The 15,147-nt window shown below is 37.2% G+C and overlaps 1 protein-coding gene across 3 annotated transcripts in view; it reads left to right on the top strand.

The window, feature by feature from the left end:
* LOC127626911 (myocardin-related transcription factor B-like) overlaps positions 1-15,147 on the top strand; it is a 38,588-nt gene that overhangs the window by 3,168 nt on the left and 20,273 nt on the right. For all 3 annotated transcript variants that reach the window (XM_052103036.1, XM_052103034.1, XM_052103035.1), the window contains exon 2: positions 4,156-4,350. In XM_052103036.1, the coding sequence (XP_051958996.1) occupies positions 4,215-4,350 (136 nt within the window). In that variant the 5' untranslated portion in view covers positions 4,156-4,214. The remainder of the gene's footprint in view (positions 1-4,155; positions 4,351-15,147) is intronic.

Raw genomic sequence — 15,147 nt, 5'->3', positions numbered from 1 at the left:
TGGACTGAAATAAACTAAACATTTATCCCGTGCCAGCCCACCTTGGCACTTTCCTTTGATGAACACATGGAAGTTCTTGCTCAAGTATCCAGCAGAACACATGAAAAAGATTTGACATCTGGGTTTGCTGTTTAATTGGGCTATACAGAGCAAGTCTGATATTTTCCAGAGTATTTAGTCATAGCTTATAGTTGTTTGCTGTCTGAGCAAATTAAGGTTCAGATTCTTGCCATTAAGGCCACTTTAGGTTAGAAGAAAAGTTGGCAACTGTGAAGTAGAAGCCTTTGTACTAATTGGTATATTTGTTGAGCTGGAGAGCACACCTTCTTTGAGGAAAACCAAGAATGTTGTGACTTCCTTATGATAACAATTCTAAAGATAATTGCAACAACCTTAAAAACAGTTTAGTTATTATAAAGTAGTTTTTATGAAGCCACTATTTTGTGTTTGATTCAAATTCATAAAGCTGTATAAAGTAAAATGTAGCTTTTTCATTGTTGTTTTTACCAGATAGTGGAGACTTCTGTTTGTTAAGCAATGTTCCTGGAATTTGACACTAATAATCCTAAAATCTTATTAAATCCCCATAATAAACGTGTTGAGATGTAGCAATTCCAGGTTGATTTTGAAGGCTTTAAAGCATTTTTAAAACATAGACTACAGTACAGGTGCTGGTCATATAATTAGAATATCATCAAAAAGTTGATTTATTTCAGTAATTCCATTCAAAAAGTGAAACTTGGATAATGTCTAATTCCACACAGACTGATATATTTCAAGTGTTCATTCCTTTTAATTTTGATGATTATAACTGACAACTAATGAAAAAACCCAAAATCAGTATCTCAGAAAATTAGAATATTGTGAAAAGTTTCAATATTGAAGACACCGGGTGCCACGCTCTAATCAGCTAATTAACTCAAAACACCTGCAAAGGCCTTTAAATGGTCTCTCAGTCTAGTTCTGTAGGCTACACAATCATGGGGAAGACTGCTGACTTGACAGCTGTCCAAAAGACGACCATTGACACAAAAGGTCATTGCTAAAGAGGCTGGCTGTTCACAGAGCTCTGTGTCCAAGCACATTAATAGAGAGGCGAAGGGAAGGAAAAGATGTGGTAGAAAAAAAGTGTACAAGCAATAGGGATAACCGCACCCTGGAGAGGATTGTGAAACAAAACCCATTCAAAAATGTGGGGGAGATTCACAAAGAGTGGACTGCAGCTGGAGTCAGTGCTTCAAGAACCACCACGCACAGACGTATGCAAGACATGGGTTTCAGCTGTCGCATTCCTTGTGTCAAGCCACTCTTGAACAAGACACAGCGTCAGAAGCGTCTCGCCTGGGCTAAAGACAAAAAGGACTGGACTGCTGCTGAGTGGTTCAAAGTTATGTTCTCTGATGAAAGTCAATTTTGCATTTCCTTTGGAAATCAAGGTCCCAGAGTCTGGAGGAAGAGAGGAGAGGCACAGAATCCACGTTGCTTGAAGTCCAGTGTAAAGTTTCCACAGTCAGTGATGGTTTGGGGTGCCATGTCATCTGCTGGTGTTGGTCCACTGTGTTTTCTGAAGTCCAAGGTCAACGCAGCCATCTACCAGGAAGTTTTAGAGCACTTCATGCTTCCTACTGCTGACCAAATTTATGGAGATGCAGATTTCATTTTCCAACAGGACTTGGCACCTGCACACCGTGCCAAAGCTACCAGTACCTGGTTTAAGGACCATGGTATCCCTGTTCTTAATTGGCCAGCAAACTCGCCTGACCTTAACCCTATATAAAATCTATGGGGTATTGTGAAGAGGAAGATGCGATACGCCAGACCCAACAATGCAGAAGAGCTGAAGGCCACTATCAGAGCAACCTGGGCTCTCATAACACCCGAGCAGTGCCCCAGATTGATCGACTCCATGCCTCGCCGCATTGCTGCAGTAATTCAGGCAAAAGGAGCCCCAACTAAGTATTGAGTGCTGTACATGCTCATACTTTTCATGTTCATACTTTTCAGTTGGCCAACATTTCTAAAAATCCTTTTTTTGTATTGGTCTTAAGTAATATTCTAATTTTCGGAGATACTGAATTTGGGATTTTCATTAGTTGTCAGTTTTAATCATCACAATTAAATGAAATAGACATTTGAAATATATCAGTCTGTGTGTAATGAATGTATACATTTTCCAAGTTTCACTTTTTGAATGGAATTACTGAAATAAATCAACTTTTTGATGATATTCTAATTATATGACCAGCACCTGTATATATTTCTTAGCATAAATGTGAATTGCAGAGGTGAAGTTTGCCTTCGTAAAACTGCCTTTCGAGTTCCAAATTGTTGCATCATATGGGGCATTGTTGTTGCCATGTGGCAGTGGAAATGCTACAGATTGTCTGAAATATTCAAATATTGTGACATTAAATCATATGGTGAGGCCATATAGTTTGAGTATTTCTGTAATTGCAGATCTCCTGGGATTTTGACATACAACTGTCTCTAGAGTTTACTCAGAATGGTGCCAAAAACAAAAAACATCCAGTGAGCAACAGAGAGAGGTCAACAGAGAATGGCCAGACTGGTTTGAGCTGACAGAAAGGCTACAGTAACTCAGATAATTACTCTGTACAAGTGTAGTGAACAGAATAGAATCTCAGAATGCACAACGCTTCGAACCTTGAGGCGGATGGGCTACAACAGCAGACCACCACGTCCGGCACTTTATTAGGACCATAGTGTTCTTAATAAAGTGCATATATGGGATTACATAAGGCATAAATCAAATCCCAGTTCAAACCTCCACGTCTGAGACCATCAATCCGCACATCTTATCATGTGGTTTTTGAGCACGTTACCATGGAGACATGGCACGTGTGGATGCTTCACACTATTCTCCGTGGCATACACGCACAACTCACCTATGCCCCACCGAGAGTGAACCACATTATGTAACCACAAGGAGGTTACCCCATGTGACTCTCCCCTCCCTAGCTACCGGGCCAATTTGGTTGCTTAGTAGACCTGGCTGGAGTTGCTTAGGAGACTGGATTCGAACTCTCAACTCCAGGGGTGGTAGTCATCATCTTTGCTCGCTGAGCTACCCAGAACATTGTATTAAAAACATAAGATATGTAAAAAATATTTATCTTTTGACCTATTTTTTAAAGCCATGATGGTAAAAACAACTATTTGGCATTTTTGTGTTTGGCCAGTGAACATTTTGCCATGGCCAGTAAAAATCTGAAGCGGTCTAGTAGAAAAAATCCTTAATACTTGTATCAAGTTTTTTCCCCCTAGATTTTCATGCTTAAATGTTTAAATACATGATACATTTTTCTAGTGGTAGAATACGAGTGATCAACAGAAACAATGTACTTTAGAGAGATTCAGCTCTGTAGTCCATCAGCTTGAGTTTATTTGTGTGGGAGGCTGTTGTATCCTAGCAACTGTGACTATCAAGGACTAATAACAGATGCACTGTACATTACAGTACAGTGTATCTGAAATGTTTGCACATTGCCCTGCAATATATAAACAAAATGTGAATTGTGTTGGCTGTCAAACAATAGACTTTACAGCATAATGAGTGTAAGAAATGTAAAAAAATGTTTTTAATTATGTAAAGAAAAATGACTAATGCTAAACTGCCTTGTGTCAGGACAAGGGGTTTTGAATTCCGAATGTTCCGTGGGAATTAATGGTTGTGGTTTGTGCTGATGTGGTCTTGGTTTATTCTAGCATTTTACAGCACCATGGTGAGCCCTATGTTTATGTTTTTATTGGTTTCACATCCAATGCCTAAACCACCAGGATGATGTAAAGTTAAGGTAATGATAGGTTAGCAAACACAAAGCCTATTCATTTATCATCTGTGGAGATGCTTGTTTTTATTATTTGTTAGCATTTAATTGATGTACGGTGCAACAGCAGAATCTGTGTATAGTGTAGATTCCACACTTTTGGGATTTTGGTCGTTCCATATGGCAAAAGTGATATTACAGACATTACCACATCCTTGACCTATTACATCATTTTCTTAAGATCTGTTTAGTCTTAACAATTTCACTTTTTATTTTATAATACAGCCTGCTGCCTTGGACCAAGTTCTTTTGCTCATCTCTTTCTTTATTCTTCACCTGAATTTAAGCTGCCTTTTGTCTTTTGTAGAGACTGAAGTGATCTCTTGCTGATCTCCTGCAAGACCCTTGACTCCTCACTGAGGAGACATGGAGGACCTGAGGGGAGCTGAGTTTGGGGGTTTGTTGGCTCCAAGCCCACAGAGTGAGGCTGTAACCCATGAGATGGGCGAGCTGTCGCTGCACCCCAGCCAGAAGCTGCCTCCCCTCAATGAGCGCAAGAACGGTGAGTATACTCACTACTTGATTAGAGACAGAGGACAAAACATGCACTCACAAACAATCCACAGAAAAATCATACATATTTTAGGAGAAGTGCATAATTTCTGCAAAGTTAAAATAATTTCTTCTATTCCAGTTTAATCTGGAACAATCCATCAAGTAACACAAATTTAAAACATCGTTTAAAATAGATTGGCAGGCTACATACCTACATTTATATACAAAAATCACACAGTGATGATGTTAATAGTTTATAGGACAGACTGATTAGTGTTCATCACTGGACAGGCAGTTCTGGGAAGTAAAAGATTATATGTAATCTGGGTTATGTAATCAGATTACTAAAATGGAGGACTTGCTACTAGATTAAATTACATTTAAAAATACTCAGAATCAGATTACATTTACTTTATTTAACTATGATTACATATCAGTCAGGCAAAGGCAGTAAATTGCACATACAGACTTGATTCTAGACACTAGCCATAATTACACTGAAGATGGAGCGGTAATCCACACATAAATGCTGAACCAATTGCTTTAGTGCAGTATTGTTAATTTTAGTTTCGGAAATTGCTTTTGTACTCTGCTTCAAAAATGTATTTTGTATATATGTATGTGCTTTTGCTTTTGTGACAACTTTCTCTTTTTTTTTTTTTTTTTTACGTTAATTCACTAATATATGATTTGTTACCACACATGTATGGCATTTGTAATGCCAAAAGTGCATTTTTTTTATTTCACTCAGGACCAGAAAAATAGAGAGTAAAATACACGCACGCAAAATCATATCACTTCTCATGTATTGATCAATTAAGTAAGTTTCCTTTAATGCATTTAATCTATATTTTGTCAAAATTATACAAGCTTTACTTAAGCTTGCTACTCGATTTCATGTGACCTCCACTAAACAAGAATTGGGTCAGAAGTCATTCAAAAGTAATCCAAAAGCAATCAAATTATATTACCTTACATTACTGACTACATTTTAGTGGTGTTATTTGTACCAGATTACAATCAAGAAGTAATCTACCCTGCACTGAGGATAGGTCAGATGAAGTTACCAACAGTTTCCATCAAGCCGCATTTTTTAAACAAAACATTAAGCCCTTTAAATACATGAAATTCTTATAATACATTTAATCAGAGATATTGGTAGGGATTTGAATCGTAACATGTACACTCACCTAAAGGATTATTAGGAACACCATACTAATACTGTTTTTGACCCCCTTTCGCCTTCAGAACTGCCTTAATTCTACGTGGCATTGATTCAACAAGGTGCTGAAAGCATTCTTTAGAAATGTTGGCCCATATTGATAGGATAGCATCTTGCAGTTGATGGAGATTTGTGGGATGCACATCCAGGGCACGAAGCTCCCGTTCCACCACATCCCAAAGATGCTCTATTGGGTTGAGATCTGGTGACTGTGGGGGCCATTTTAATACAGTGAACTCATTGTCATGTTCAAGAAACCAATTTGAAATGAATCGAGCTTTGTGACATGGTGCATTATCCTGCTGGAAGTAGCCATCAGAGGATGGGTACATGGTGGCCATAAAGGGATGGACATGGTCAGAAACAATGCTCAGGAAGGCCGTGGCATTTAAACGATGCCCAATTGGCACTAAGGGGCCTAAAGTGTGCTAAGAAAACATCCCCCACACCATTACACCACCACCACCAGCCTGCACAGTGGTAACAAGGCATGATGGATCCATGTTCTCATTCTGTTTACACCAAATTCTGACTCTACCATCTGAATGTCTCAACAGAAATCGAGACTCATCAGACCAGGCAACATTTTTCCAGTCTTCAACTGTCCAATTTTGGTGAGCTCTTGCAAATTGTAGCCTCTTTTTCCTATTTGTAGTGGAGATGAGTGGTACCCGGTGGGGTCTTCTGCTGTTGTAGCCCATCCGCCTCAAGGTTGTGCGTGTTGTGGCTTCAGAAATGCTTTGCTGCATACCTCGGTTGTAGCGAGTGGTTATTTCAGGCAAAGTTGCTCTTCTATCAGCTTGAATCAGTCGGCCCATTCTCCTCTGACCTCTAGCATCAACAAGGCATTTTCAGCCCACAGGACTGCCGCATACTGGATGTTTTTCCTTTTCACACCATTCTTTGTAAACCCTAGAAATGGTTGTGCGTGAAAATCCCAGTAACTGAGCAGATTGTGAAATACTCAGACCGGCCCGTCTGGCACCAACAACCATGCCACGCTCAAAATTGCTTAAATCACCTTTCTTTCCCATTCTGACATTCAGTTTGGAGTTCAGGAGATTGTTTTGACCAGGACCACACCCCTAAATGCATTGAAGCATCTGCCATGTGATTGGTTGATTAGATAATTGCATTAATGAGAAATTGAACAAGTGTTCCTAATAATCCTTTAGGTGAGTGTATGTCCCTCAGTGATGAGCAGTAGCTTCTCTACAAATAGCAAAGCTATGTGTAGCTGGTGGTAGCATCAGTAGTTTTTAAATCAAGTATATTTTCAGTAGCTAAGCTATATTTTTTATTAGGTATTGTGTAGCTTTAATAAAAGCTACACCGCTAATTCATACATTACACCGGTGTTTACTATCACCAGTTTTGAATCAACTAAAGATGTCCGACTCAAATGAATCGCTCATGTGAGTCATTTCTTTACAATTAATTGGTCATGCGCTATCTACGTGTAGAAGCGGTCTAAATCGGTTCGCGATTCAATCTGCATGTCTCAGAAAACTCACGCACATGCTGCTGAATCATTTGGTGTGCAGTCTTCCTTGCCAACACACTGATGGAATGTATGAAAATACGAAAAATAAAGATAACGCTGGTTGCAGTGGATCTACAATTAATGGAAACCAAACCTGCAAATGCGTCCGATCGTTTGTCAGTGATGAAGAAGGTCTTTATTTAGTTTAACACGTGTACAGCTTTAATGGCACTGCAGGTGGGGTTGGGCGATATACTGGTAGACATGATAAACTGGTCGAAATTTGCCAACCAGTATACACTTTGGATTATCGTCTCTATCATGGTAAAACGTACTCATTACTCAATCTGTCGGATAAATGGAGGATGGCGGAGGGACGGCTCATTCCTCAAATTAATTTGAATGAGAAGATGAGAGGAGATTATGAAGGAAAAAGTACATCTTCCATGGTGTGGAATTGGTTTGGCTTTAGAATACCAAGCAGAAAACAGTGATTTGGAAGGTTTGTACATTGTGTGTGTCGATATATCCATGTGCATATATATATATCAGTGGTCAGGGCTTCACGTGAGACTGATAGAACTAATTAAATGCAGTTTTTCACTGACAGTTGCACATGTCATTAGATGAAAAGCTTCCACAATTACACATTGCGACGTGGCTTAATATATAATAAAATTTTATTGATTTTTCAGAAAAATTTAGCATTATCATGATATACAATTAGTCATGTCGTGATATAGGTATAGATATAAATATAGTAAAGATTGTACCACCAAAAGAGTATCAAAACACTTAGTAGCTTACATGAAACACATAAAGTAACATGGCATTACCATGTCTTTTGGACATGCATACCATTACCTGGGAGCACCCTGTTAATACAGCGGTATAAGAGTAAGGTTGTCATAGAGTGAAGTACCATAGCAGTTCCATGGTATTATTTGAATTACCTTGAAGCACCATGTACATTCAAATGTATATGAATGTGGTAATCATATATCAAATTACCATGGCAGTACCATGATATTCTTTGAAGTACCATGTAAATACAGAATAGTACATAAATATGGCCATTGTATCTCAAAGTACCATGGTATTACCATATCATGATTGTTATTGCCCAGATGTGCTCACACACACACAAGAAATTTGACCTTTGAGCAGAAGCTTCCGGTAATACAACAGCAAGACACAGAATTACTAGATAAAATGAATAGTATTTGCACAGATTTTTTGTACAGGATTGTGCAAAGGAAGTTATTCAAATGGGTATGTGTTTGTAGAGGTAGTAGTATAAATATGAAAAATAAAATGTAAAAATATGGATTTTTCATTTTTAACACATGAGTTTGTATAGATAACATGCATAAATATGAATTTACTTATTTTATTTGCATACTTATATACTGTATTGCACAATGCTGTACCATGGTTTTGATAAACATCATGTGAATAAGTCTTTTAGATGCTTTGTCTATGACTGTATGCTCTGTGAATCTGGTTGAAATAATATGAAGTAGCTTAAATGTAGCAAGCTAATTTTGGTGTGTAGCTTGTAGTGTAACTTGCTACTTTCTCTGAAGTGTAGCTTTTAGCTTAGCTGAACATATTTTTCTGTTGTTGTTGGTAGTTTAGCTTGCTAAATTTTTTGAGTAGCTTGCCCAAAACTGATGTCCCAGCCATACTCAATTCTACACCAATGATAACTTTGAAAAGTGCATTAGATAACTGAATTAAACCAATGACGTTGGGAACACAGGCATCTAAGAATTGGTCTTAGACAAGTTGTTTGTCCTCTCTTTGCTCTCTTTGCTATTAGTTCGCCATCAAGCCATTTTAGGTCAACAGTGAGTTTGTGAGATAAAAAATTTGGCCAAGTTCTGGAATGGTACAGTCTGCCACTTTATAATTACAGCCTGTATAAATTCTGCTATTCAATTTTGGCTCTCTGAATTCACTGCCCTGCTAAATTCATGGCACATACTGATTGGGTTAGTCTCTATCTCCAATTGATTAGATTATATTTTTGTGCCTGTTGAAAAGAGAACAACTTTTTCCATTCTGTCAGCCTCAGCAAACAGAAGAAATCTTCACTGCCTTTAGAATCTTGACATTGCATCTTGCTATGGGTGCACACACGTGTAATTGACATGTGAAGCATTGTCTGTATGTGGTGGCTCGTAGCTGCCCCTCATAGGTCTCTAGTTATGCTGAGGTCACATCATCACACTGAGTAGAAATGCAAACAACTCTGGCAGAGTGTGCCCCATGTCAGTTACTCATCTTCCTCTGGCTGTCTCTCAGAAGTTATTCACATTGTTGATGAAGAGGATTGTTATTTTGGTTGAGAACTGTTTTGTTATACTTTTTGTGTGTTGTTTGATTTGGTTAAGTCTGTATTTTATGTTTTGTTTTGCTTTTTGTTTTAAAAAGCAAAACATTTATTTAGACTCGTCCCCCCACCTTTTCTTTAAAAGAAGGAAAAATCTGTATGGGTTGACCCCAATTCACTTCCATTATAAGTGCCTCATTGTAACCCAGATTTTTGCTTGTTTTGTTTGATTTGGTTTTGTTTAGTTTGTGTTGTATGTTTAGATGTTTGATGTTGTGTTATGTTTTGTTTAGCCTAGTTTGTATTTTGTGTTTTGCTTTTTTGTTTTGGGCTAAGTTTGCTTTGGTTGTGTTTGGTTTTGCTGATATCATATCCCAAAAAGAAGGCATCCACTGTTGTGATCCACCTGTCCTTAACAGATGTTATAAAAACAAACTATAAACAGGAGATCTGATCTTTGTTTAAGTTAAGATGTGAAGATCCAGTGGCAGAGAGGGGTTAACCATGGACTGGTCTTTCTGCTCCCTCCTCCTTTTTTGCTGGAGGAGGGAGTTCCAGTTTCACCAGAGCTGCGAACTGTAAATGGAGAGCCCTGAAGAACAGGGTCTGTATGCCTTTCTTACAAAGCTCTGGTCCTGTCAAGAGTCAACACTGAGATCCCCTGAGAATACGGCAGGACAGGTAGAGCGCATGGCCTGCTTAGGAGTGGAGCCTCAAAACACCTGCAGAGGAAACCTCATATCAGGTTCTGTTGCTTGCTGTGCATCTTTGGGATGTGGATATCATCCTGACATTGTGAAGACACTGCAGTAGCTTATTTTTAATACGTTTTATATGCTTTCTGAAGCTTTGTTCAGCAGTGTTTACTAAGTTTTGTGGTAATTTGCATGACAGCATTAGAGAATAGGAAGCTACACTTCAGCAGCCTTTTATGACAGAATTCTGAGCTCTGCAGTTACACATAATAATCAGTGATTGTTCCAGATAATCTGAGGGTATTTATACTAGACCACCAAAAGACTTAGACTCTGTTACTCATAGATATTCTGAAGCCGTTGAGTTGGCTGTACAGTTAGGGTCCAAAAATGTCAACCACATTTTGGGAATTTTTTTTTTTTTTTTCACCTTTTAAACCTGGAGAGACATTGTTTTGGATTTTGACAAATTTAAGCAAAGAAAAGTGATACAAATTAAGAAGAATTTTAAATATTCTGCACTATTTCTACTAGTATTAGAATCACTCATCAAATGTTTTAACATTTGTGACATTGTTTGGAACACATTGCATAGCTTGATTTTTTTCTGTACCCCAAGTAAAAATGAACCTGATTAAGGTGCACCAGGAATGCATGTTAACCTGCAGTTATGCTGTAGCAAATGCCCCATTTTTAACATCTTCGTGTTATATTATGTCCTCCTCTTAGGTGTAGACATTCCTAAAAATGGTAAAATGCCTACAGGATGTGTTCTCATCACCCCGACAACCTCAGCTGACCTTGTTAACAGAACATTCACACTGGGCTTTGATCCCGGGATATTGGCAGGATGAATACCGCCAATATTCCGGGCCTTCTGTGTGAACGCAGTTCTGGAATGCCAGAAAATATTATCCCAGGATCAGACCTTAGTAACATTGCCACGGTCAATCCCAGGACATGTCTGTGTGAACAAAAGCAGAGCTGATACTGTGAAGGGTGTGTGTCGTAGTGATGACGTATTTATCATGCAATGCAGTTAGTTTGTGTGCAGAATAGAGATTCAACTGTTTTGTATTGTACCGCAGGATTAAAAAAAAACCTAAGACTGTTATAAACCATTTCCATTTATTTTCATTCATTGCAGTGTGTAAATCAGGATTATTTTCAGATGTTTTTTTTAAAATATACAAGTAAAGAAATTAACGTTTCCATTGTAAATATTTGTTAAATAAAATAAAAAAACAGCAATCGGCTACATTTCAATCTTCCCCAACCTGTTGTGATAGATACATTTTACATTCAGAGTGCAGCACACTGAATGTCTGATATATATATGGTGCGGTTGAAGTGCGATATGTAGGGATACTTTGGGTATTTAAAAATAATAATGATGGTTACCCAGTTTGTAAACTGTGACAAAAAAAGGTACCATCTCATGCAGGGAACACTCCAAACCTGAAGTAGGGGAGAGATGTTGCTTTGTATCAAATTGTCAAAATGACTGCTATATTATACATGACAAAGTTAATAAATGACTTTTATTGACATCATTTTATATATCTTCTATTTGTTTTAAGTAGATCAGATACAGTTGTTAGAAGGGGATTTTTATGCTGTAGTATGGTCATGTTATAATGTGCCCCACACATGTTACAACATGCTCCGTAGACAGTTGTATCATTTCACTTTTCTTTTTTTCAGGTAGACGGCAAAAAAGTAAACAGATGTATTCATAAAACAAGAACAATATGTTTGATCATACATTTATATACTTAACCCTATAAAGGGCGAGAACATAATGATTAATTTATTGCTATTTTCCATCACTGTTTGCAATGATACATTTCTGTTTTCTCCAAAAATAGCTTTTATTTATTTTTATTTTAAATTTGATAGCTTGTGGAAAGATGACATTTGCCTTGATGCTTCTCAACAGTTACATACAACAGCATACAGTGTGTATATTACTAATATGTTTTATTTGTAATTTGTAACTAATAAATGGCAAATGAGTAATAATGTTTGATTATAATAAATGCTCAAGTCTGAAGAAAAAAGTATACTTTTACCTTGTCGGTTAGTTTTATTTATTTTTAGGAAGGTAGACCCATTTAGAATGAAACTAAATTACAAATGCAATTACTGAATCAAATGCACTGTTGTAACTGTTGCAGGGTATTATCATTTAAAATTATTAGTTTTTTTATATACATTTTCTATTATTTAATATGAATAATATTGCAATGCAGCTTAATTCTGTGAATTGTCTTTTTTTATATGGTTACTTTCACTTTAAATATGTATTGTTCTTGGGAGGCGTTTCAGTTTGTAGACAGCAGCCAATAACACAAAAACAATTAACGTCGAACAAATACAAATGTATTTTATGAGCTATCCTATTTATAAAAGTAGGCCTGACTGCTAGAATAAAATCTTGAAAATCTCAACGCGACCAGGGAGATAATCGCCAACCGTGCAGACAATTAAATTAACCTTCAGTTTAGTTTTACTGTGCGCAAGTTATTCGTTTACAAGATGATAAAAGAGCTGGCTTCTCGAGAGACAAGACGCGGTAATCATTAAACTCAAGACGATTAGACGTCACATATTGATGTCACTTTGGTCTTAACTGTAAAAAAGCCCATGATCAGTTCAAGTTCACCTTACTGTAAGCACCATACAAAGAATTGATTAGTTACTGACTTGAGTTGGCGGGCGTGGCTTGGTTGTGGTTTTCTGCGAGTGCTGCTGTCAGTGGAGCGGTTCGGTATGTGATGACGTCTGAAAGAAAACTTATTGTCATTTCGCATTAATATGAATATATGAAATAAGGCAGAAACTAAGGTGAGAGTGTCAAAGATGAATATATCAGGATTTCTTATCGAAATAGTAATCGAAGAGAAACTTACCTGTCAGACTTGCTAACCTCGGTGATCCGCTAATTCTCACCCTCAGATCTCGCTCAGCTGCACATTCATCTCGTGAACTGAGTAGAAAAGACAAAAAAGCTATGAAATACAGATAGTGGAGTCTGTGGGCCTCAAACATCTCACTGTTGCTTTCTTCGCAAGTGTTATTAGCGTGCGTCATTGAAGATTATGATTATTATATTATTATTGCTTGGGCAGTAAGATTGTTTGCTGTTCATCGTTGCTAATGTAAAGCTCTGTTTATGTTGACTGCTCAGTGATAGATTTATTTGATTTATGAGTGTGACCAACCTTTATTATATGAGGTATTATTGTAATATACTATGTTAACTATTGCTGCAGTAATCACCTGTTATTAGACTGTTTGTATTCCAGTCTTTTTCAGTGTTTTTTTTTATTTATTTTTTATTATTTATTTATTTCAAGCATACAATAATAACAGTGTACAATATGTACCACATACAACAATAATCAAGAATTACACTGTTGGTCAAACAAATAAAATTTCAAACAAATATAACTTCGCTGCTTGAAAAGGAGTGGGATAAAGTTTAACACTTATTGATTCCCACCCCCTCTTTCAACTCTTAATACATTAATTTACTTTCTTTGGTATTATCCACTCTTTTTTTTTTTTTTTTTTTCAAAACACGAGCTCATATTTCATCATCCTGTTTAATTGTATAATTTGTGCAGTACATACAGTATATTTGTGTTCTGTTTGTCAATGTGCTTATTGGTTTCCTTTACAAAACCATACACATATGCATCTTCCTTCGTCCACCTGCTGAATTGCATTGTGACCTACACAACACCTGCCTCCTACCTTCATCGTATGACTTATAATCATTTGTAACTTGTTTCATGCACGTCTGTTGTAACTGTACTCCTTAATTTTGTTTGTTATTTTGCATAGGCCTACACTTTTATATGTACATTTCTTTTTCCTCAACTTATACCCATTCTTCATAACTATTTGGACATATTGTCATTTTATTGACCTACTTTGTTGTCATCTTGTTATCCAATATATTTAAATAGATAAATCTGTTTTTTCCCAATTGGGAATTTATTGTGTTAATTAGACCCTCTGAGGTGATTGAACCCGGAATACAAAGTAGTGCATTTTATTTCCTCTATACATTAACGATTGTCCTGGGATGTATGTAAATGCATGCACAGGTTACGTCAAAACTCTTGCAGTGTGAATGAACACATTTTGCAGTCCCAGAACAGTTGCTATAACGGGTTTAATACCGAGATCTTTGTGTGAAAGGGGCAATGGGATAAAATAAGCTGTTCAGTCAAGACAAGTTTTCAGTTCTTGCATTTTGTCATGTATGCTAGAATGTAATTATTATTATTATTTATATATATATATATATATATATATATATATATATATATATATATATATATATATATATATATATATATATATATTTTATCCCCTTTTCTTCCAATTTGGAATGCCCAATTTCCACTACTTAATAGGTCTTCATGTTGGCATGGTTACTCACCTCAGTCCGGGTGGCGGAGGACAAGTCTCAGTTGCCTCTGCTTCTGAGACCGTCAATTCGTGCATCTTATCACATGGCTCATTGTGCATGACACCACATGTGGAGGCTCATGCTACTCTCCGCGATCCATGCACAACTTACCACACACCACATTGAGAGCGAGAACCACTAATCACGACCCCATGTGACTACCCTCCTTAGCAACTGGGCCAATTTGTTTGCTTAGGAGATCTGGCTGGAGTCAGCACACCCTGGATTCAAACTCGCAACTCCAGGGGTGGTACCCAGACTCGCTAGAACTTAATTTTAAACTTTTTTGCATTTTATCTAAGCAACTTACTCTGCCCTACAAAGACAAATGCAGTATCTACATGTTTAGTTATGACTTGAAATTAAACATTTTATAATCCACATTTGGCTGGACAATCAAAAACCAGTGTAGGTGTAGTTACTGCGTTTTATCTTTGTAGGGCAGTTTGTTGCCTTGAGATTCTGGAGTTCTCTGAAAATCAAACCCATGACCGTGGTGTTGCTGACACCATACTCTACCAGTAGGGCTGCAGGATTTCAGCATTAAAAACAAAAAAAGAATGTTTATTGTTGGACTAAAATTGTA

This window comes from Xyrauchen texanus, chromosome 33 (assembly GCF_025860055.1).
Source record: "Xyrauchen texanus isolate HMW12.3.18 chromosome 33, RBS_HiC_50CHRs, whole genome shotgun sequence".
Taxonomy (NCBI): domain Eukaryota; kingdom Metazoa; phylum Chordata; class Actinopteri; order Cypriniformes; family Catostomidae; genus Xyrauchen; species Xyrauchen texanus.
The sequence above is the reverse complement of the archived record's forward strand: the minus strand, read 5'-3'. Positions and strand labels throughout refer to the sequence as shown.